This window comes from Plecotus auritus (assembly GCF_963455305.1).
Source record: "Plecotus auritus genome assembly, chromosome: 4".
NCBI classification, from domain to species: domain Eukaryota; kingdom Metazoa; phylum Chordata; class Mammalia; order Chiroptera; family Vespertilionidae; genus Plecotus; species Plecotus auritus.
Window position 1 is genome coordinate 97,325,550 of NC_137775.1, and position 23,534 is coordinate 97,349,083.

The following is a 23,534-nucleotide window of genomic DNA, read 5'->3' on the forward strand; positions in this document are numbered from 1 at the left end:
GGTCCCACCTCCATGACACATGTGGAGATGGATGCTCCTTCCCTTTGAAAAAGTTCTTCACGCACTTTGGGATGCGGAGCCTACACAAGGGCGCCCACCTCAGACTGCCTGGGTTTCTCCTCTCTAGGAGGGAGCACTGGCCAGTTCTCCCGTGAGCCCCATGGCAGCCACGCCACCTCCCGGCACCCAGGCCCAGGCCAGATGTGACGGCTACGTGGACCTGCTGGGCAAGCGGGGCATCTGCAAGCTGCCAGGAAGACTCCGTGAGTAGAGGGGAGGAGAAAGGGTCATGCTTACAAAGGACATACATGCAATGCAGGGACTTTTCTTATTTAAGGATTTGATGTCCCTGCCTTTGCTGTGGGTTTCTTTATTCCTTGGCGAGGACCGAGGAGGTAAATGTGAATCCTCCCTGCAGAGAACACAGCTTACGTGACCAAGCTTGGGGACGCCAGTCTCCTCACTGGGAAGATGAGGGTTGGGGTCCGATGAGCAATTGGGTCCCTTTCAGCTTAAAGACAAAGAGTTGGGGACGTTGCCAGTGAGGGAGCCAGACAGGGCTAAACAGTGGCCAGTTGTATGTATATAGGATCCTGTTTTAAATAATTGCATTTACTTTTTGTTACAAAAGTAGCATCTGCTTATTATAAAAAATTGGGAAATGAGCAAGAAGCATAAGAATATATATAGGACAGTCACATCCACCCAGAAATACATGGGAAATGTATTTGCTGCGTCCTTTCATTCCATTCTCTGGGCGCTGCTCCTGCCTGAGGAAACTCAGAACCGCCGAGCAGGCTGTGGACCAACATTATTTACGCCTGAATTTCCAATCGCAGAGCTGAGAGGGAGAAAAGCTAAGCACACGTTGAGGCTCACACCGCTCTCCATGTCAGGGCTGATAATCTCCTAAGAGATGTTTAAATGCACTTCCTACACCGTGGGAATCACGGAGAGTCGTCTGGCTGAGGCGGGCGGGCTCTTCGATGGGGCGGGGGGCGGGGCAGCTATGGGGAGGGCCGTCTGGCCATGTCTTGCTCAGCTGGCCCAGGGCGGGAACACTGCTTTGTGGGTTCCACACCCCTCTGATTTCCTGGCCACGGAGTGCTTTCTAGGCGCTGCCAGGACTGAGCAGGATGTGGGGTAGGATTTCACAGGCTTGGGAAGACCCAGCTGCCCACCCAAGTCCTCTGCCTCTGCTGCCTGCCATGTGTAATGGGGAACAGAGCCTAACTTTCCAGGTGGGAGGGCAGGTGGGGACCGAGGCCTGGGCGCACGTGGGCAGGAGAGGAGCCCCGGGTGTGGAGGAGGCTCTGGTGCCTGGAGCAGTGGTGGAGGGACGTGGCGCTGTGTTTGGGGAGAAGGGGGGTGGGGCTCTGTGAGGAACCTCCGTTGTTTCACTTTGTTCAGATGCCAACCCTGACCCGTAGCTTGGGCTCAGGGCTGCTCCAGGGAGATATTTGGCAACAGTGGCATGGAGTTTTGGGCTCCATTCCCAGCCCAAGCCATGGTGATGGGAAGCAGGCCCGGGGGACAGACCTGAAGACCCCGAGTGTTGCTGCTGAGCAGGACCTGGGAGGCCACCTGATCCAGTCCCTCATGGCAGCTGAGGACACTGAGCCTCAGCAGACGGCTTCCCTGCAGGGCCCCCCCTCCCCCGCCCCTCTGATTGTCCCCCAGGGCCTCCTGGTATTCAAAGGCCACTCCCACCCCTGGCTCAGCAAGTCCTAGGATGTCAAAGCTGGTAGAGACCCCAGATGTCACCTCAGGAAACTCCCTCATTTCCAAATAAGGAAACCAAGGCCCAGGAGATTTGTTCTGCCCAAGGTCAAGTGCTCTTCAGTCCCTGCCTCCCATTGTGCCTAGCTCAAGGTTACTGGGTGAGAGGGTGCAGAAGTGGGCACTTAGCCAGGTTCGTCTCCGCCTTGGTAAGTGCAGTTATGCTCGTCTTTTCACTTTTTGAAGCCCCTTCGGTGGGGCCCCTGTGGGACTCGGCGTGTCTCCCTGCACATTTCCAGGGGCAGGAGTCTCCCCCCCCCCCCCCGCCCCCTCCTGATCAGCCTGGTGACTCAGCTCAGAGCACAGGCTCACGTGACCTGTGGTGAGCGCCTGCGGCACTAGGCCTGCCGCCCTGGGTTAGATTCTCTAGAAGACCCCGAATGCTTCACAGAGGAGCGGGAATTCAGTGTCCTCTCAGGCCATCAGCACTGCAGGCACAATGGGGACCTCTCGGGACAATGAGAGCACACCCCGAGCTATCCCAGCCAGGGAGAAGGACGCTGAGTCTCCATCCACTCCCTTCTCATCCTGATGGGATGGCGGCTGCCTCCAGGGGGATGGGCCTCCCCCCCCCCCCCCCCCGCCACTTCCCCCTCCACCCCCTCCCCCGCCCCAGCTTTTCAAGCTGCCCTGACACATGCTGAGTCAGGTGCAGAGTAGAAGCGAGCCGAGGGCCATGGCTGGGGCACAGCACCTTCTGTATCTCTCACCATAGATTTCGTGACTCATACTTCCTTCTAAAAATATCAGCCAGCACAATCTAGCCCTTAGTAAAGATCTAACAGTCTTCAAAGACAGGGTACACGAAATGACTCATTTTCCTGTCAGCAGCATCCCATGTAAGCAAACTGCAGACACCTTATGAGGGTTTGACCTTTCAGCCGCCGGGTGATGTCAGCCCGATGCTTACATTTCTGGAAATTGGGTTTCTATCGCTGGGCATCTCTCTGACATTCATTCCCAGTCACCAGCCCATTCCCCGCTCCCCTCCGCTTCCACTGCCATCAGCAGGGCTGATTTGTCTCCGCAGGAAGGTGAACAAACAACAAACCTGCACAGAGCCCTGGGCCGGGCCTGCAGCTCACTGCGGTCATCTGCCTGATGAGATGTGTGGCGAGCAGTGGGAAGTCCACTCCCGGACCACAGATGTCCTGACAGGGCACGGGCTGGGCGGAGGGATGCGGTTCACAGGGCTCCAGGAGTGACCTCAGCTCATAAAAGGACACTCAAGGCTGTGCAGTGGGGAGAGAGGAGTGTCCCCTGTCAGGTCAGCCCGAGGCCGGGGTCAGGAGCAATGAGGGCGGTGCCAGCCCTGTGACCACGTGCAGGCCCAGCTGAGGCACAGGGGAGCGAGTCTGGGAGGAAGTGATGCCACCTCCAGGGACGGCTGGGGGATTTTGAGAGCAGGCAGTTTTGACGTGATCAGCAGCACAGCCTCCCCCCCAACACCCCCCCCCCCTCACTGATGACAGAGCAACGGAGAATCCTTGAGCGAATCTGCCAATGGTCAGGCGGGGCCTCAACCAGGACCCTCCGGTCTTGGTCCCGAGCCTCCTATCTCCAGGAGCTCAGTGCTGGAGAGAAGCTCTGTGAACTCCCACTGCCGAATGGAGAGGGATCGAGACTTCCTTGTGTTTGACATTGACTTTCAAGCTCCTAGTTGTGGCTCAGCCACAGGAAGAGGCAGAGCGCCACCTCCGATGTTCAGGTGCCACAGGCAGATGGTGGCATCTCTCTGCAGCTCCCTGGCCGGGAACGAGGGACAGGGCCCTCGGGCTCCAGCAGTTCTCACGCCCCTGCCCAAGCTCCCATCCTCTGCGTACAGGGGGTCCTGGGCGCTTGTGTTGATGGACACGGCTCTAACACTGGCTCCCCGGTCCTCGAGCGGGGCTTTCACACTTTAATGTGCTTGTGGGTCCCCTGGGCTCGGTGCGTCTCAGCTGGGCCTGGCTCCTGCATCTCGAATAAACTCCCAGTGCTGCTGCCGCCGCTGCGGGATGTGCATCCGAGGACCGTGTCACACAGCTCAGTCCTAACAGTGGTTTTCAAAGCGCTTGCCAAGGCTCACCGAGGAGGTGGAAGGGATGCTGTGGGAAGAGAGACCCGGTTGGGTGGGGCTGGGGAGCTGGGGAGGGGGTTGGTCAGGATGATCAGAGGCCTTTTTGGCCCTCCCTGATTTGCTCAGCTCCCTCATTTACATGTTTATTGAGCATCTACTGTGTGGCAGGCATTGCTCTTGGTGCTGGAGAGACAGAAATGGCTGAGATGGACAAAGTCTGCCTCATGGAGCTGACGTTCTAGTCAGGGTCCAGCGACTCCATGAGGAAAAACTAAGCTGTGTAAGGGCAGTGAGGGCCATACAGCTCGGGTTGGGGGAGCCCCCATGTCCAGCCCTGTGTGCAGGTGGGGTGGGAGTGTTGACTCTTCCAGGAGGCACCCGAGCCCTCCCACCATGTGCTGGACAGGCAGCTCCTCTGGGGGCCCAGCCAGCGGGGTCTCTGTTCAGATCTGTCCAGGAACTGGGAGCCGGCCAAGCTGGGAACTCCCAGTGAGCAAATCTTGGGGCAGGGAGAGGAAGGGATACCTGGCTGGAGTCTCGAGAGACAAAGATGGCTGGAGGGAGGGAACGGAAAACAGTGGATCACTGCGAGAGAGGGAGGGAGAAGCCGAGAGGGGGAGAAGCCGTGGTCTGGTCTGCAGGTGGGGCCCCCTTGGTTAGGTAGACTGGGAGGGAGACCCGTTAGGCCCATCCAGCCACTAGGTCAGGGGCCTTCTGGGGAAGTCGGCAGCTGAGATAATGCACCAGCACCTGCTGAGCTCTCAGTGTGCAGGCCCTGTGCCCAGCATTTCACACGTGTGGCCTCGTCTAACACTGAGAGCTGCGTTGTCTGGAAGGCGTGTGCCACATGCCCGATGCCGGGCTTTAAGTGGATTCTCTCGGAGTCCTCCCGACCGTCCTGCGTGGCTCATGCCGTTTGTTCTTGCTTTGGTTGCTGACGGCCGGTCCAGATGAGGAAACTGGGACACAGTCATTTAGGTCCGATCGCTGACAGCTGGCCTGGCACCATCATCGGTACTTTTTGTTTTCACTTTTACTTTTTTTTAGGTATAGCTTACGTGCTGTCAAGTGTACTAATCGCAAGTGTACATGAGTATTTATGTATACATACACCGCGTAGCCACCATGTGCATTCCGCTCTAGACCGTTTCCGGGGCCTCCTCCCAGTCATGCCCCCCGGAGGGCGAGCACCCTGGTTTCCCTCCCTGGAGGAGCTCTGTCTATTCTTGCTCAGTTTTACGTCTGGCTTCCTTCCCAGCGTAGCATCTGTAAGCTTTATCCACGTGTCCTGAGGAGAATTCGGTTGTACTTTCTGGTTCATTACCAAGCGGCGTTTATTGCAGGACAATATCACAGACTGATCGTCTCTTCTCTGGCTGGTGGCATGTGGGATGTTTCCAGTTCTCGTCTATTGTGGACGGAGCCATGGTGGACATTTGCATGTGTGTCTTTCAGTGAATGCGGTCACCGTGTCTCTTGGGTCTTTCCTTAGGAGTGGAAACGCTGGGCTCCTAACCTCTGCAGCACCCGGCAGCCCAGAGAGGCAGTGCTATTATCCCACTTCACAGAGCGGGAGACTGAGGCTGAGAGAGGTTGAGCGCTGACTTGGCTAGTAAGGGGCTGAGCTGGAACCCAAACCCTGAGTTTGAGGATTTGGCCCCAAGGTCGGTGGCTGACCCACTGCTTGGAACCTGGTCCTTTCCCAGGCGCCAGTCCTATTCGAAAGCCTTTGACCTTAGTGATCTTTGAAGACACGGGGAACAAGAAGGCCCCGCTTTTTTAAAAAAATAAATTTTTTATTGATTTCAGAGAGAAAGGGAGAGGGAGAGAGAGAGATGAAACTTCAATGATGAGAGAGAATCATCAATCGGCTGCCTCCTGCACGCCCCCCACTGGGGATCGAGCCCGCAACCCGGGCGTGTGCCCTGACCGGGAATCAAACCGTGACCTCCTGGTTCATAGATCCACACTCAACCACTGAGCCATGCCAGCCGGGCAGGTTCCTCTTCTTGATCACTGGAGGGGAGGTGCTGGCAGCAACGGGATGAAAGGCGAGGGTAGGCGTGAGCACGACATACTGAGAGCAAAACCAGATCACACTCCAGCCAGGTGACAGGCTCCAAGGTCTCAGGAGCTGCTGCGGGCGGTGTGTGACCGCAGGGTCCCTGGGAGACAGCTTGGGCAGTCTACTGCCCAGCTCTGTGGACCCGAGCAGGACCATGTGTGTGGCCGAGAATGTCTGCAAGTTCAGGTGTCCCCTCTTACTGTAGTTGTAGTTCTTTTCATGGAGGCAGAACAACCGGGCGGGGGTGCAGAGACGGGTGAGGAAGGTGGGGGAGGAGTGGAATCCATCCTCATGCTCTGGCCAAACACAGGAAAACGGGCCCCTCTGACTCAGGAATCATAGTTTTGAATTTTCAGACTGACAGCCTCAAATATCATGAACTAGGCAATGTTGCAAAAAATGCAATTGCCAGTTGGCTCCGGAGCCCGGCAGCCCTGACCGGCTGTGTGGCCTGGCTGGGCACCTCCTGCGTGCCGCCACCTCGGCCCCGAGTCTCACCCACCAGCTTCTCGTGGCGCACTCTGTCCCCCAGGCTGACCCCGCCGAGGCTCTCCATTCCCATTCCCACCAGCGAGGCTCTTGCTCCGTGCACTCCTGCCAGGGGTGGGTGTCACTAAAACGGCTTCTCGTCCTTCTTCGGTTGCACCTGGCCCTGACGTCTAGTGGGTAGAGGCCAGGGAGCTGCTAAACCTTCTGCAAGCTCTGGACAGGCCCACACGGGAATTCTCAGGCCCAGAGCATCGAGAGTGCTAAGCAGTCCGGCTCCCCTGGGAACCGAGCTAAGATGTTTTGTCTTAAAAGAAGTTAGAGGAGACTCTCTTGACCTACGATGGGCATTAGCCTTTTATTCGTGATTTGCAAGTATTTTCCCGAAATCGGTCCTCTGTTAGCTTGGTTTCTCTTTGCCACACATACAAAAATGGATGTAGTCAAATATGTCCTTCACTTTTATTACAGCCTCTGGGCTTCCTGTCATGGTTGAGGTTTTCATTAGTCCTTATCATCGGTGGGGGGAGGGTCCAAATATATTTTCCACACGGAGAGGCAGTTGTGGCTTTAGCATATCTTAAATGAACTATCCTTTCCCACCGGATTAAAGCCCTGCCTCTGTCCTATTTTACTTTGCACACACACCCTGCCCCCCGGCTCCCCCTTCCTTTCCAATGATTGTCAGTCTAGTTCATTCAATTCCATCACATCTTGATTACATGACTTTGTGGTATGTGTACCAAAGGTCACTTGTCACCTCTATTCGTTTTTTCTCCCTTAAATAACTTTTTGGTCCATTTCAGACATTTCTTCTTCCTTCTTACTCACGCTTAGTTCCCAAAATAAGGAAAGGAAAGCCTCTCTGTCCGTCCGTCCATCCGTCCCCACTGGGCCGCGTTGCCGCCGACTGGGATTGTTATTAGACAGCCCTGCCGGCCTCGCGCTGTGCCCTGCCCCCAGCAGTGCTTGTTTGATGTTGGCTGAATGAAGGAACGAGTAGGTGATGCACATTCTTCTTTTTCTTTTTAACATGAAAACTACTTTTATCTCTTCTGTTGTTTTGGGAGCAGGCAGTCAGAGGCTGGCTCCGTCTTTGTCCCTGCTGGGGGTGGAGGGTCGGGGGGTGGCGTTGGACAGTTGCTTCTCTCCTCTGCCGCGGTTTTCTTACCGGCACACTGGACCCGGTGAGCCCCAAGCTCCCCCACTCCCATGGCCGGGGTGCTAGAGGGACAAAGGAGGAAACTCCAGGTGGGCTCATCACGGGGCACAGTGCCGGACCCAGCACTTTCGGGGGCCCATGAAAATATGCCAATTTCTTTTGAAATCAGAAGAAAAAAACTTTTAGGTAGAAGAAAATGTTTTAATAATAACAGCATACTCACCTTATGCCAATGCAGCCATAAAATATGGTAAACATTTTTAGTGGAGGAAGGGGCCCGAGAGAGCCGTGCTGTGCTGTGGGCCTGCTGAACAGCCCCGTCAGGGAGGCAGTGACGCCTCAGGCAGCCTGGCCAAGGCAGGCCAGATGGCGGGGGATAAGAGAGGGCAGCTGCTTGCTGGGGGCTGCCAGGGAGGAGACACCCGAACTGAAGGTTGGGGAGACTCCTCTGCCCCCTGGCTGTACCCTGAGCAAACCCAGATCTGAGCTGTCTCCACGGAGGGGACAAGAATAGCCACACAGACCTGATTCTGCCCGGCGGGGCCTCATGCTACTGTGTTGCTTACCCTCTGGGAGCCTCAGTTTCCTTATTTGGAAAACAGTGATACTAACACCTTCTTTGTGGGGCTGGTTGGTCATTCATAACATCATTCAGTACGTGTTTATCGAGCACCTGCTATGTTCAGGCCCTGTCCTGGAATACATGCAGCGTGCACACAGTGCCTGGCACAGAGCAGGTCCTCATTGCACATTTGTTGAATGAATAATTGGAACACAGGCTGGGGTGGCGGGTTGGGGGTACCACAAATAAATAAGTGAATACATAAAAAGTACATAGATGATGATCAACATGTAAAGTGCAATTACAAAGAAGGCAAGGTGCCAGGAAGGGGAAGAACAGGACACAATGACAGAGACAATGACAGGGTGTGGGAGTAGGACACCTGCTCAGATAAGTGTTCAGGGTGGGCTTCTTGAAGGAGGTGACATTTAAGTGAGGGCCCCGCTCTGCCCGCGCCGGTGCCTGCCGGCCCCCAGCCCGCGTCCTGTGCCGCAGGGATCCAGCCCGCGCTCTGGAGCCGCGAGGACGTGCTGCACTGGCTGCGCTGGGCCGAGCACGAGTACTCCCTGCAGCGCACCCGGGAGCGTGGCTTCGAGATGAACGGCCGCGCGCTCTGCATCCTCACCAAGGACGACTTCCGGCTCCGCGCGCCCGGCTCAGGTCTGGAAACTCACTGGCTTTCTCTAAACCCCTGGAAGGCCACGTAGGCCCTGGCGTTGGTTGGAAGATCATGCTCACTCCCAGCACCGCGGCCGCCCCTCTTTCCATAAATGTCTGCCAGGCGGTTCCCAGCCAGAGCTGGCCTGCAGCGAAGGACTCCGTTTGGCTGTTGTTTTCAGAGCCGCAGGCAGGCAGGCGTCTGTCCTGCCTGAGCACTGTCCCCTCCCAGCCCCGGTGGCCCTGTCTCCCCCGCCATCTCCATCAGCGTGAAGCCTATGCAGGACATGCCCCCAAGAGGCAGGTGGCTGCAGGGAATGAGGCCAGCCCACGCAGCCTGGTCAGCAGCCCGTCCCGCCCGCCCCAGGTGACGTCCTGTATGAGCTGCTCCAGTACATCAGGACCCAGCGGCAAGCCCTGGTGTGTGGCCCGTTCTTCGGAAGGGCCTGCTGGCAGAAGATGCCCCGTGGGCACTGCCCCTGCCCCCTGGAAGGTGAGGTGCTCTCCTCATTGCTCTGCCTCCTTGCCGGCCAGGGGCTGCTTGCACAGTGTCCCTGTTTCTTTTTCTCCTGATCATTCTTGTCGGTCTCCAGGGACCTGAACTTAGGGATGACCCCATCCACTCACTGTGACCTCTTGCAGCCTCCCCCCAGTGGGTTACCCTCTTCCCCGAACTCCTCCCTTGGCTTCTAGGACACCCCACTGGTCACTGCACCTCAGGCTCCTGGTTCCTAAACGTTGTGGTTCCCAGGGCTTAGGGGGCCTCTTCCCTATCTACATGCAGACCTGGGTGGGCTCCCCTAGTCTCGGGTGCGAAACACCATCTAGTGCCCATGACTCCCATGTACACCCGGAACTCTCTGAACTCCAGACTTGAGCACCCACACTGCCTGCCCCACCCCCACTGGGATGTCCACTCCAACAGCAGCTCAACTCCTAAAGCAAACACCCGACTCCTGCCTCCCCCCGAGTCTTCCTGCCTCCTTCCAACTGCTCTGGCCAGAATGCTGGATGCCATCTTTGATTGCTTTCTTTCTCTCCCAACCTTGAACCTCCTCCCCGGTCTCCTTGCTTCTACTCTTGATGTCCTATGATCTGTTCTCAACAGACCAGCTGGAGAGAATCATTACTTGGGTCATGTGACTTCTCTGCTCAGAATCTTCCAATGGCTCCCTCCTCGCTTGGAGTCAAGGCTACAGTCCTTACACTGACCTCCTGACCCTCTGCCGTCCTCTGCCGCCCCTTTCCTCCTTGCTCACGCTGCTCCAGCCACACTGCCGCAGGGCCTTCGCACTCATTGTTCCCTTTGCCTGGCATTCCCTCTCTAGGTGCCAACAGAGCCCACTCCTCTACCTCCTCAGGTGTCTGCTCAAGTGCCAGCATGTCCGGGAGGCCTGACCAGCATGCATCTGCACCTTGCCCAGGGTTTCCTACCTGCCTCCTGGTGCTTTATTTTCACACACCCCCATATTACATACTGTTTCGATCCCCTTTTTTATTTTAATCATCTATCTCCTTTCACCCCCAACTAGAATGTAAGCTCCTGAGGTGGGCTTCTTGGGGTTCAGTGATATGTCCCCAAACAGGGGTCCTCAAACTTTTTAAACAGGTGGCCAGTTTACTGTCCCTCAGACCGTTGGAGGGCTGGACTATAGTTTAAAAAAAAAACTACGAACAAATTCCTGTGCGCACTGCGGGCCTGGGACGAGTCGGCTGCTAAGCAGGACAGGCAGCAGCACCCGGCGGGCCAAATAAATGTCCTTGGTGGGCCGCATGTGGCCCGCGGGCCGTAGCTTGAGGACGCCTGTAATTTAGAACAATGCTGGCTCATAGGTTCTCAATCAATGTTGATTGGGTGGATGGAGAAGACACTGAGATGCAGGGCACCTGGGCTCTGGCCTGGCTCGCCACCGCTTGGCGTTGTGAACAGTCTTACAGGTGCGGGAATAGGTCTGAGCGATGAGTTACTTGTCTGGAGCTGGGGTTAGCACGGGGCTGTCTGGTCCTCACCCACGCCCTCTGGCACCAGGGCTAGACGCAGGGAGACCGTCAGTAGTGCTGCCCCTCGGGTTCCCGGGCATGCCCTGAAGGAGGCCTGGGCTGGGAGGCTCTGTCCCGCAAAATCAACGGTGCACATTTGCTTGCAGAGGGGACCAGGCCCCCTCAGGTGGCCCGGAGAGGCCTCCTGCAGTGGCCACCTGACCTGGAGCTTACCAACTCCTGGAGCCACCTGGATGCCCCTGGCCTGGCCAGGTGGCCCCCCGGCAGGGAGGAGTCCCTCAGCTCACCTCACTATGGGGAGCTCAGCTGCAGGGCAGAGGGAGTCTGCTCCTCCCCCACGAGGCCGCAGGCCCCCGTCGACGGCAGGATCGCAGGTGGGTAGGGGCTGTGTTATGGGGGATGAGAGGGTCTGTGAGGATGGGCATTAGAAAGGTGCTCTGGCTTTGATCTGGGAGATGAGAGGTCTGTCTGTGCTGGGTGGTAGGGGTGTGGGGTGACTATCCTGTGTGCTGGCCACCTCTGGCCACAGGGAGCAGTGCCGCCCGGGATTGCCAAGCCCAACCCATCTCTAGAGCAGAGACAGTTAAGCCAGTTACAGTCAGACAGTTGGTCAGGTTAGCATCAAAAACCTTACTTATTTTTAGGGGGATGAGAAAAGATAAACCAAAGAACTTATATACTTATATGCATAGCCCATGGACACGGGCAATAGGGTGGTGAAGATCGGGGGTGGGGGTGAGTAGGGGCTGGGAGGAGGGGGGTAAAGGGCAGAAATTGGGAGATATCTGTAATACTATCAACAATAAGACTATATTTTAAAAAAACCCTATTTTAAATAGTTGAGCACTTACTATGTGCCAGGCATGGCTCTTTATTTAATCCCACAACAGCCCTTGAGGTTGGTATCATTATTAGCAACAGTCACAGACAAGGAAAAGGAGGCACAGAAAGGCTGAGTGACTTTCCCATGTTTGCACAGCTGTGAGTGGCAGAGTTGGGATGTGAAGCAGGCTGTCTGGCTCCAGAGCCTGAGCCTACAGGTGATACGCTTCCATTTTACACTTGTTAAAGGATTGACTAATAGACAGGCAAGCAGACAGACTGACTGATAAGCACCAAAGGGTGTTTTCTAGCCATAGTGGGGCCACTATACTTAATCTAAGACACCACTGAGGCAGAAGAAGCATGGCTTCTGGGTTGGAAATGACTGGGAATCACTGAAACAAATTATTTTATTTAAAAATATATACTAGAGGCCTGGTGCACAAATTCATGCACCAGTGGGGTCCCTTGGACTACCCTGCAGGATTGGGCTGAAACTGGCTCTCCGACATCCCCCGAAGGGTCCCGGATTGCGAGAGGGTGCAGACCAGGCTGAGGGACCCCACTGGTGCACAATCTGGGCTGGGGAGGGACTGCAAGAGGGCTCCAGGGCGTGTCCAGCCCATCTCGCTCAGTCCTGATCAGCGAGACCCCAGCAGCAAGCTAACCTACCAGTTGGAGCATCTGCCCACTGGTGGTCAGTGCACGTCATAGTGAGCACTTGAGCAGCCTTAGCATATCATTAGCATATTATGCTTTGATTGGTTGAACTGACAACCAGACGACTGGACACTTAGCATATTAGGCTTTTATTATATAGGATTTTTATGGATTTCAGAGAGGAAGGGAGAGGAAGAGAGGAGAGATAGAAACATCAATGATGAGAATCATTGATTGGCTGCCTCCTGCACTCCCCCTACTGGGGATCAAGCCTGCAATCCGGCATGTGCCCTGACCTGGAATCGAACTGTGACCTCCTGATTCATAGGTCGACGCTCAACCTCTGAGCCACAGTGGCCAGACCACAATTATTTGATTTTTAAAATAATAATGGCTTAACGTTCTTTGAGCACTTACTCTGTGCCAGGCAGTGTGCTAAGGTTTTATTTTGTTTTATCTGTTGTGTTATTTCATGCTCCCATCAGGCCCTGTGAGGCCCAGGTGGTGGGACTGGAGCTCCAGTGCTCCCGAGCTCCCTCTGCTGCTTGCCCTCCGCAAAGGCACATGGGTGTCCTGAATTTGCCTTAAGATGAGAGTGGATGTTGGCACCTGATTTAACAGTCCAGGGGGCTGAGTGACGGGGCCAGGGGCAGAAGGGACCTGGAAGCCGCCTGCCCCAGGGAAGGGCCCTGGCTTTGGTGTCTGCAGAGCTGGGTTAGACCCTGCCTGCCTCTCTGAGCCCATTGCCTCATCTCTTCCTGGGGATAAAGTTAACACCCCTAGAGTTAGTGTGATTGAATGAGACAATGAGTAATGGCCCCCCAGTTCTGTTAATACCGTCGTCGTCTCCATCCTCCTGTACGCTGGGGCCCCAGCCTTGAGGGCCCAGAGCGCCTTCCTAATGGCTGTCCTCACAGTGCCAGGAAAGCCGCCTGCACCCCTGTGCTCCATTGCAGACTGCCGGCTGCTGTGGGACTACGTGTACCAGCTGCTTTCTGACACCAGGTACCAGTCCGTCATCAGGTGGGAAGACGAGAACGCCAGGATCTTCCGAGTTGTGGATCCCAACGGGCTCGCCAGACTCTGGGGAAACCACAAGGTGAGCCTCAGCCAGTGGGCGGGATGGCCTCAGCTTACCCAGAAGCAACCGGGCAGGGGTCAGAGTGGACCCCTCAGCACTAGGGCACAGTCCTTAACTGGGGGGCTTCACCAGCAGCTCCAGAAAGTGTTGGGGTCCTTTTACTTTGGGAGGTCCTGAAGGACAGACAGCTGCTTCCTGAGGAGGGGACTGTCCCTGGAACTTGGGATCTTGCCTTCTAACCGCTTGGTCCCACCTTTGCTTAGCATGGGGACCTTTCAAAGTACGTTTACATGAGTTGCCCATCGGATGCCGTGGGGTGGGTGTGCGAGATGGGAAACGGGTTCCCTGGGGAAAGCCGGGGCAGAAGCCAGGTCTTGGGCCCTGCAGAAGCATCTGCCGTCCGGGCTGGAAAGGCCCGGGAAGGGCTGAGACCAGCATTCTCAGCGCGAGGAGTGCCCACACCTAAATGGATATCTGCAGGGGATTCTAGGCACTAAGTACTTATTTTAGTAAGAATTAGGATTACAAAATCTATCATGTCAGTCTCATGATTTACAGTGGTGATACAAAGCAAGTGTCCTTGTCTATAAATTAATCCACTTAAATGAAAAGTGAGTCTTTTAAAGAAAACTATTAATAATAATAACAATAATTTGCAATATGTAGCGTTTCTTAAAAGGGTATAACATTTGATTGGCAGGCACTGCTCTGAGGGTTATACTTTACTAACTCATTTATTTACTCCTCACAACAGCCACGTGAGGGTAGGTAGATATCAGATGGGGAAACTGAGGTATGGCTTGGTTTATCAACTTGTCCAGGAGTCTGCAGCCAGGAGGTGGCAGAGCAGGGACTTGAACTCAGACTGCAGCTCTGTGCTCCTCTCTATCTTGTGCCTCTCAATACGGCCGGTGGCTGGAAGGGTGCAAATGACTGAAGTTTGGATGTGCTTCTTTGGCCCAACCCCTGCATAGTACAGGGGAGAAACTGAGGCTCAGAGAGTAGAAGTTCATTTAATGAGCACAGCCTACATGCCAAGCACGATGCTAAGTATTCTCACGGATTAGCAATTTCATCCTTGCCACAAACCTGTGAGATGGATGTTCTTGTCCCCATGTCATAGCCGGGCACACGGGCTCAGAGAGGTAACGAAACTCATCAAGGGCACAAGCTGCCAAGGGCACAAGTTGGGGTTTAAATTGACACCGAAGCCCAGCCGCTTTGCCCGGCTCTGCACTGCCCACCCCGCGGAGAGAGGAAAACGTAGCCTGGCCGAAGTCACTTGGCCCCTTGCCAGGCTGTGTCTATGATTGCGTTGCCAACTACGTGTATATTATTTGTTACTGCTTGTGACATTAGCTTTTTAAAAGCAACACGTGACTCGCTCCTGCCCCCTGTTATCAGCCAGGCAGATGAGAGAACCGCCCCAATGTGTCTTCCCCACCTGCCCTTGCCTTTCTCCTTCCAAACTCAAGAGAAATCTCTCAGAACCCTGGCTGCTCCCTTCCAGGCGTGGGACCGAGGCCTGGAAGGAGCAGGTGGGGAGTGAGGGTGATGTGGCTGCTTTGCCTTCCAGAACCGCGTGAACATGACCTACGAGAAGATGTCGCGTGCCCTGCGCCACTACTACAAGCTGAACATCATCAGGAAGGAGCCGGGGCAGAAGCTCCTGTTCAGGTGAGCAGCCTGGGCCGCGGGGCCTGGGAGGCGGGCCGGCGCTGGGTGGGAGGAAGGCCCGTGGCTGGGCAGCGGCTGACTGCCTGGGGCCTGACTCCAGGTTCCTGAAGCTGCCCGGGAAGACGGCCCAGGACCAGGGCAGCCGCCCGGAGCAGCTGCAGAGCCGGGAGCAGGGCCAGGCGGGCTTCAAGGTGGACGTGCTGCCAGTCTCTCCGTGAGGGCACGACCCAGGCCCTGGGCACGATGGGACAGAGAGCGAGTCTCTCATGAGGGCAGCGAGCTGCACGCCTCTGCCAGCCTCCCCAGGAGCAGGGATCCCCGGCCGGTGCACTTCAGGGGACCTGCTGTCGGGGACCTCAAAGCTGCCTGAGGACCTGAGCTGTGAGGACTGGGAGGCTCGCCCAGGACATGGTGGGCAGCACTCTCTGCGTGGGGCAGCCCTGGGCCAAGCGGGGCCACAGGCATGAGCTCTCCCTGCCTTGCCCCTGGCTACCTGCCCAGCGAGGGAGGGGTGGCCGGGCGCTGAGAGCATCCAGCCCCATGCCTCCAGGTCACAGCAGGGAGCGGCCCTCGGCTTCGGCTCGCTCATCAAGGGCGCGTGCCGTGAAAGCCGTCCGCAGGGCTCCTCTGTGGACGGACGAAAGGATTGTTGCTCGGTCAACCTTTGTGATAATGACAACGATGGCACCTGGCGTTTAAGTGCTCACTGTGCAGGGCCTTGCGCTCAGGGTCCCACCTACATGTCATCTCGTTCAGTTCCCACGCCACCCGTGAGGTTGTAAGATCTGGACACAGGCAGACCAGCAGAGCGGGGATGTCCCCCGAACCCAGTGCTGCTGTTTCCTGTCAGTAACTCTGAGGGTCTCGGGCGGGCATGAGGCCTTGGCCCTGCCTCTCTGCCTGCGTCTCCGCGGACAATCCCTGTCCTCAGTGCTGAGTCCTTTGGTGACTGCGCCTTTGCCTGCCAGGTGGCTTTGGGCAAGTTGTTCCACCTCAGGCCCCGCAGGTTTCTCATCTGTAAGGTGTGGCGCTGCCCTGGCTGACCCTCAGGATAGCGGGAAGCTTCCGTAAGACAATACCTGTGAGTCCCAGCGGGTGCCTGCTCCGAAGCGCTTACTCCACCTCAGCTAAGTCAGCTCTGCCAACCCAGAGCTGCTCTAAGCACAAGAAGGCTTCTGACCTGCTGGGCCAGCCTCCCTCCCTGCAGCCCCTGTCCCGGCTGGGCTCCTGGGGGTCGGAGCCTCCCCCTGCACCGGAAAGCGAAGGGAGCATTTTCACTTCATCAAAAACAGAACTTGGATCTGCATCTTCTTCCTTGGGAGGAGGAAACCACCGAGCCTCTTGCCTCCAGCAGGTCAGAAAGCCCTTCTGCTGAACCTGAGTCACCACAGGAGGCAGTCGTCAGGCTTCTTGGACTTTGGGACTCAAAGCTGTGACCGCTCACGAGCAGGGAAACTCGCTCACGCTCAAGAGCAGGGGCTCTGACAGTTCCACCCCCCAAAGGGCTAGGCAGGGGGTCTTGCCCCTCCCATCTTCCCTGGGACTGTTCTGTCTCCTTGACTCTGGCCCAGGAAGTACTCACGCCCCATAGCCTTTCTCATCACCCCCAACCAGAACTGCATACCTGGAGCGGGAGGGATTCCCCCAACCTCTCCCTTTATAGATAACACAACTGAGGCCAGAGATGGGGGTGACTTGCCCAAGGTCACAGAGTCCAGCAGCCTGTTGCCCCTCATGTTGCCTCATTTCTTCTGGTCTCACATCTTTTTCATGGGCCCAAGATGCAGAGGTTTAGACAAGAGGATGGAGTCACAGGCCACTTCCTGCAGTTAGGATGCTGACATTGGTCTGCTGGTGTGTCAGTGGTTGAAAACACCTGCATGTCCTAGGGGCTGTGTCTTCATCCAGCCATGACTCTCACCCCACACTGGGACTCTTGGGGCCAGGAGTGGGCCCTGGGCTTGGGCAGCACTTACCACCCCAGGCCCCAGATCCCTGGACTCTCCACTCAGCCCTGTGCTCAGCTCCACCCTCTCCCCATCTCCCCAGGCCCAGTAGGCTGTGCTCAGTGAGGAACACCTGGTGCAGGAACAGGGATTCTCCAGCCCTTCCTTCCAGGGGCAGTAACTGAGCACCTGCTATGTACCTGGCATCAGGCGAGGCTCTGGGTTTACCTCCACTTTTTACAAATTAGATTCCTGAAAGGTCGTGGGTCACTGACAACACATGTCAAAGGGGACTTCCTCAGACATAATCTTAACAAGCAGAAAGTTCATTCTCATGGTTTGATAAAGTAGACGGTTGTATCCTTTTTTGGGGCCAGATTACATGAATGTCAACAGTAAATAAAGAGTTTATGAAAAAAGTGGTATATTAAGAAGTTTGTGAAATAAATTATACAAGTCACTGTCTCCATCCAGTCAAGCCATTTACAGCATTAACCCTTGCACTTCGCCTTGACACAGATTCTTTATTATTATTATTATTACTAGAGGCCTGGTGCACGAAATTCATGCACTGGCGGGGGGGGTGTCCTTCAGCCCAGCCTGCACCCTCTCCAATCTGGGACTGCTGGCTCCTAGCCACTCACCTGCCTGCCTGCCTGATTGCCCCCTAACTGCTCCCCTGTCGGCCCAGTTGACACCTAACTGCTCCTCTGAGGGCCTGATCGCCCCCAACTGCCCACCCCTGCAGGCCTGGTTGCTCCCAACTGCCCTCCCCTGATGGCCATTTTGTGACAATGTGGGGGTGGCCATCTTGTGATGACGTGGGGCGACCATCTTGTGACGATGTGGGGCGGCCATCTTGTGATGCGAGGGCGTGAGGGTCAATTTGCATATTACCTCTATTATATAGGATTATTTTTAAAATTTTATTTTTCAATTACAGTGATATTCAGTATTATTTTGTATTAGTTCCAGGTGTTCAGCATAGTGGTCGACAATCGTACACTCTGCAAAGTATTCCAGTGCCCACCTGGCACCAGGCCTAGTTATTACAGTATAATTGATACTGATTCCCTGTGCTGCACTTCACATCCCCATGACTGTTCTGTAACTACGACTTGTGCTTCTTAATCCCCTCACCTTTTTCACGCAGCCTCCCAAGCCCCCCCCCCCCCTCTGGCAACCGGCGCTCTGTTCTCTGTATCTCTGAGCACAACACAGAGAAAGTCTTTTTCCCTCACAAAGAAGCTCAGACAGCCCCCCTCCAGCTTTATTGGGATATGACTGACACAGAACACTGTGGAAGGTTAAGGTGTACCATGAGCAGCACTTCCTCCCATCCGGGGCCTGCCAGGTCAGGGGCTCCGTACAGGAAGCCGGGCCAATGCTGTGACACTCGCTGTCCTTCCCATGCCGGATGCTAGTGGTGCCAGCCTTCGTGACTCCTTCCCCTGGTCGCTCCCCATGTGTTTTCTACTCAAGTGCTCTCTCAGTGCTTTCAGAGGTGCGCAGGGAAAACACGTACGTTTCAGAGCGAGGGCTGGGGCCTGCAGAACACCCCACATCTGAGGTAGATGCAGAGGTGCTGGCTAGGCAGGGCCTGGCCACTCCTGGGACCCCTGGCTCTGCGGCCACTGGGACTGCCCCTGGCTAGGGGGAAGAGTTTAAAGTGGGTTGTCCTGAAGTCTGTGCATATTTTAAACATAATCTTAATTTTTTAAATTCCAAAATCCTTGTAAGTTACTGGCTCATGGGGTGGGGGCATACAGAGGAGAGCAGGCCCTGCGCTGGCTGGTGGAGGCAGCACAGCTGATGCAGGCCCGGGAGAGGCAGAGAGGCATCCCGGTCCTGGTGACAAAGTGGCATGGTGCATTCGGATTCGGGTTGGCAGGTGCCAGGGAAAGCATCCCTAAGGAGGAGCATCCAGGCTGCTCTGCCCTCCCCCTTCCTTTGGGAGGGGTGAGGTGTGGGGTTGTGGCAGGTGGTGGGTCTCCCCATCACGAGGGGCCAAGGAAGGGCAGGTGCGGGGACCAGGAGGGGCCGATGGTGGAGGCTGGTCCCTGAGGGGTGAAGGGCTCCTGAGGTTTGTGCTTGCGGGCCTGGCTCCCCAAGTCAGGGCTGGGATCTCCCATGGGAGAGGAGGAGCCTTTAGGGAGAGGGACCCGTGAGGAGCAGCAGGAGGAGACCCAGCAGCCCTACCTGCACATCCCCACGTCACGGGGCAGCTGCTCTGGGGGAAAACCTCGGAGAGCAGTGGGGCGCCCAGCAGCTGTGTTGGAGAGCCGGGCCAGGCCTGTGCTGCAGGCTCCCTGCGCCTTCCCCAGAGCCTGGCTGCCCTGACGCCCAGGTCTAGGCGTGGGGTGATTGCAATCAGGCCCTTTCCTCAGAAAGACATGAAGCCGGAAGGAGGACTGGTGGGAGGAGCAGCTGGCCTGGCCAGGCTCAGGCAGGCAGGGCAGGGTGCCCTCAGGCCCGGTCAGTGTGGGAGCGGCAGCACCCTCTAACCTCAGCTGCGCCCCAGGCCCTCTGGGCTCTCAGTGCTGTTGTTTTCACTCAAATGAAGCAAACTCAGTGAGGAAATGCTCACGCACGAAGCTCACCGTGCTCTCCTGGCAGTGCAAAGGCCTTCAACGACAGCAAATGACACAATCTACACTAATAAAAAAGAAAGATGCAAATTGACTGTACCTCTGAGACGCCCACCAGCCAATCAGGAGTGTGTATGCAAATTAACCCAACAAAGATGGAGGGTTAATTTGCATATGCAGGTGCAGAGCGAAGACTGAAGGCTCTGGCCCAAGCAAAGACTGAAGACTGAAGACGACTGAAGACTGAAGACTGAAGACTGAAGACTGAAGAGGCTTGGCTTCTCCGCTGTGGCCGGATCGAAGGCCTGGGTCCCGGGTGCTGGGGCGAAACCGGTGCCGGCAGCCAGGGGAAGGAAGGCCTGTTGCACGAATCTTCATGCAACGGGCATCTAGTAAGATAATAAACACAGATGACAGTATAATGAAAACATGCACTATGGTAGACAGAATCTTTCAGAATCTGATGTCCATGGGGCAAAAACTAGGAGAGGTTTTTTGGGGAGTCATTTTTGGGGTTGTGGGTGTGGTTCGCTGGAAGCTCCTGCAGAACTGAACACGTTGGGAACTTTTACTTCTGGACAAAGACAGCTCGGGGTCACCACCCCCCCATGCCTCTTCCCATCCTGCCCCCCCCCCCCCTCCCCGTACAGAGACGAACAGGAGGAGCAAACGAGCCTTCTGCCCTCCTCCATCCGGAATGAAGTTAGGGAAGGATGTGTCCCTTCTGATCCCAAGGCACGGCTCAGCAACCCGCGTCCCGTTAACAAACCCTCCCTGTGTAGCCTCTCTGACACCTGCTGGTGCCTGCCCAGTGCAGGGCCCGGCTGAGCTCTCACAAACTGCAGCTCCTCCTGACACTGTTAGGGGCTCTACTCTGGCTTCACAGCCCCGGTTTCTGAGGACACCGGTGCTTCGTTCCATGGAAGGGTCTGTAGTTTAAAACTGTGTCCACCAGGTGGCGCAAAGCCTCCTGTGTTGGCGTTGGGACTGCTGTCTGCCCACAGTGCCTGCTCTGTGACGGAGCATGCCTGCCTCTACTAGGATGTGAGTACTACTCTCCAACTCAGGCAAACTCCATAAATAGACATGCAGCCACGGCTTGAACACCTCCAGTGACAGGGAGCTCACCACCTCTGGGGGCAGGTAAATAGCATCAGTAAGGGTGGAACTGAAGGCACCAGAAAGCCACCTGATGTCACCCTTCCTCTCCCACCCACAGGCCAGTGGTTTCTGAAATGCCTGTCTTCCAAGCCCCTCTGCTGGGAATAACTTACCTCCTTTTCACTGTATCTCTGAGTAGCTTATCTACTTTCTGAGCAGAGGCCCCAACGAGACCTTTTATTTATTTTTTATTGAGTTTATTGGGGTGACATTGGTTAATAAAATTATATAGGTTTCAGGTGTGCAATTCTATAATACATCGTCTGCATATCATATTGTGTGTTCACCGCCCCAAGTCAAGTCTCCTTCCATCACATTTATCCATGAGTAATATCCCACTGTATGAATGTACCACAGCTGTTTATCCACTCATCTACTGATGGGCACTTGGGCTGCCTCCAAATCTTGGCATTGTAAATTACTCTTCAATGTATCCAATATATTCTTGATTTTTTTAAGAGAGAGAGCAAAACATAGACTTATTGTTCCACTTATTCATGCATTCATTGGTTGGTATTTTTATGTGTCCTGACTGGGGATGGAAACCAAAACCTTGGCGTTTTGGGACGATGCTCTAACCAACTGAGCTACCCTGCCAGGGTGCATACATTCTTTTGAATCTTTTGATTCTAAATCATTTTTAGATTTTGGAGAAAACTCCATACTGTCTTCCACAGTGGCTGCACCAGTCTGCATTCCCACCAGCAGTGCACGAGGGTTCCCTTTTCTCCACATCCTCGCCAGCACTTGTTTGTTGATTTATTGATGGTGGCCATTCTGACAGGTGTGAGGAGATGCCTCCTTGTGGTTTGAATCTGCATGTGCCAGTGAGACTTTGCACAGGTCTGGGACCCAGGCCAAGGGTGTGATGAGCCTCTCCACGCCCGTCCCCCACGCAGCCCCTGGTTAGGACTCAGGCCTGAGGCTCCCTCCGTTCCCTGGTGACTTAGCGAAGCCGGACTTCTGGGCCTCAGTTTGCATATCTGGGAAGTAAGGAGCAGCGCCCTCTGCCCTGTGTGCCACATTAAGTTACTGAGAACCTTCAAATAAAGTAATGTGTGCATTTATCTAACAAATATTTATTTAGCGTCTACTACAGGGTGGGGCAAAAGTAGGTCTACTGTTGTTCCAATGGGAAACAACACAATAATAAATGATAATACAAGACTAAACTGTTTGTGTACTCACAGCTGCAGTCCTGCTTTGCCCCACCCTGTATATGCCAGGCAGTGTTCTAGAAACTGGGGAATACAGCAGTAACCCAGTCAGATAAATAAACAATACGTGACGGCATACGTGCCAGGAAGAAAAATAGGAGTCATGTGACGGGGCCAGTGTCAAATGGAGCTGCCAGAGATGTGAGAAGCATGTGAGAGCAGGAGCAAGTCACCTTCACCCGCATCAGTCCCCCGTGCAGTCCGTCTGCCCCTTCTACTTGGCTGTGGCGCCTGCCTGAGATAGCACTATGGTTATGTGCGATCAAGTGCGATCGTAATTGGGCATGAATAATGCAGGCAGGAGGCTGGAGGGAGTCCAACTTGGCCAGGAGCCACCCCCCTCTACACCTGTCCTTTTCCGTGGAGGAGCCACAAGCTAAGACCAAGGAGATCATAGTCTGAACAGACCTCAACACTCCAACGTGAGGGCGTGCCGTGTGTTGTTGAAAGTGCTCCAGCTGGAAAGCCCCAGAATTCCACGTGTGACTCTTGAAATTCCAGCAGTCTGGTCAGAGAGGGATTCCCCTTGGTCATGTGATCGCACTCTCCAGCCGGTGACCTGCTCAGGCTCTCACCCTGTGGGGTAGGGTGGGGTGGGGTGGGTTGGGGTGGGGGGATGCACATCAGATGCTCAGGGGGCAGGTGCCTGGGGGTGGGGCTGGACATGGTGTGTGAATCTCCAGAGATTCTGAAGCCCCTGCTAAGGAACTTTCCTCCCACCAGCCTCCTGGGCATGGCGAGCTGACCTGCCGTAGGGATGGGACTCTGAAGATCAGAGTTGCCAGGGGAGCCGAGGGCTGGCACCCAGCTCCCAGCCAGACCACCTCCCAGCTCTGAGACCTGCCCACAAAGCTCTAGTGATTTGCAGAAAAGAAAATAGTTATGTTCTCCTGGCTGAACAGTGAATAAATAATTCACCAACTTGGGTCTTGTTTAGCCACCAAAAATCAATCAATCAGTAAAGGGAGGAGGTCTGAGTTAGACTCACAGCAGAAGGTCCCAAAGAAATATGTAACAAAAGATGTGGCACAACCACACCTTTATTTTGGGCCAGAAAGTGCCTTTCTGATAACACAGCCGCCTGGGCATGAGGGAGACATGCCCGGGTGGAAATCGAGCTCCTTCTGAGGAAGCCACTCCGCTGACACTGTGCCTGCTGCAGGGTGGAGGTGACCCCTGCATGGCCACGCTGCCCCCTGCAGACAGCACCTCCCCTTCACGGGACAGACGTGTTTCCCAGCCCTGCCAGGCTTGTTGGTGGGCGGGACGGGGTCCCCTCCAAGAAGTCACTCGGGGACCCAGGCTGGTGAGGGTGGTGGGGGCACTACTCGGCCCTTCCTGTGGTTCCCATGTGCCCCTCCAGCCACTGGTGGGGCAGAGACAACAGAGAGGATTGGGAAGGTGTTTACACGGGCCGGACTTCGTTTACAGGGGCAGGCAGCCATCGTTTCTGCCCACATTTCGTTGCCAGAATCAGGAGCTGGAATCCCAGCTATGTTTGTGCTCCTTTGGAAAGACCTGCCATCCTTATTCATACCCCTGTCCGTGGCCAGGAGGCGGCCTGCGTGGATCACACCAGCGGACTCCCTCGTCTTGTGCTTCTGGGGGTTG

General features: G+C 55.5%; 1 protein-coding gene across 1 annotated transcript; it reads left to right on the forward strand.

Annotated features, from left to right (window-relative positions):
- Positions 1–8,709: 8,709 nt before the first annotated feature.
- ETV7 (ETS variant transcription factor 7) lies at positions 8,710–15,015 on the forward strand (the record flags this gene model as incomplete). The annotated part of the gene is made up of 5 exons (XM_080664635.1): positions 8,710–8,773; positions 9,138–9,263; positions 10,918–11,145; positions 13,210–13,352; positions 14,911–15,015. The coding sequence occupies 5 exons, from the start codon at positions 8,710–8,712 to the stop codon at positions 15,013–15,015; spliced, it is 666 nt and encodes a 221-aa protein (XP_080520761.1).
- Between the last annotated feature and the right edge of the window lie 8,519 nt (positions 15,016–23,534).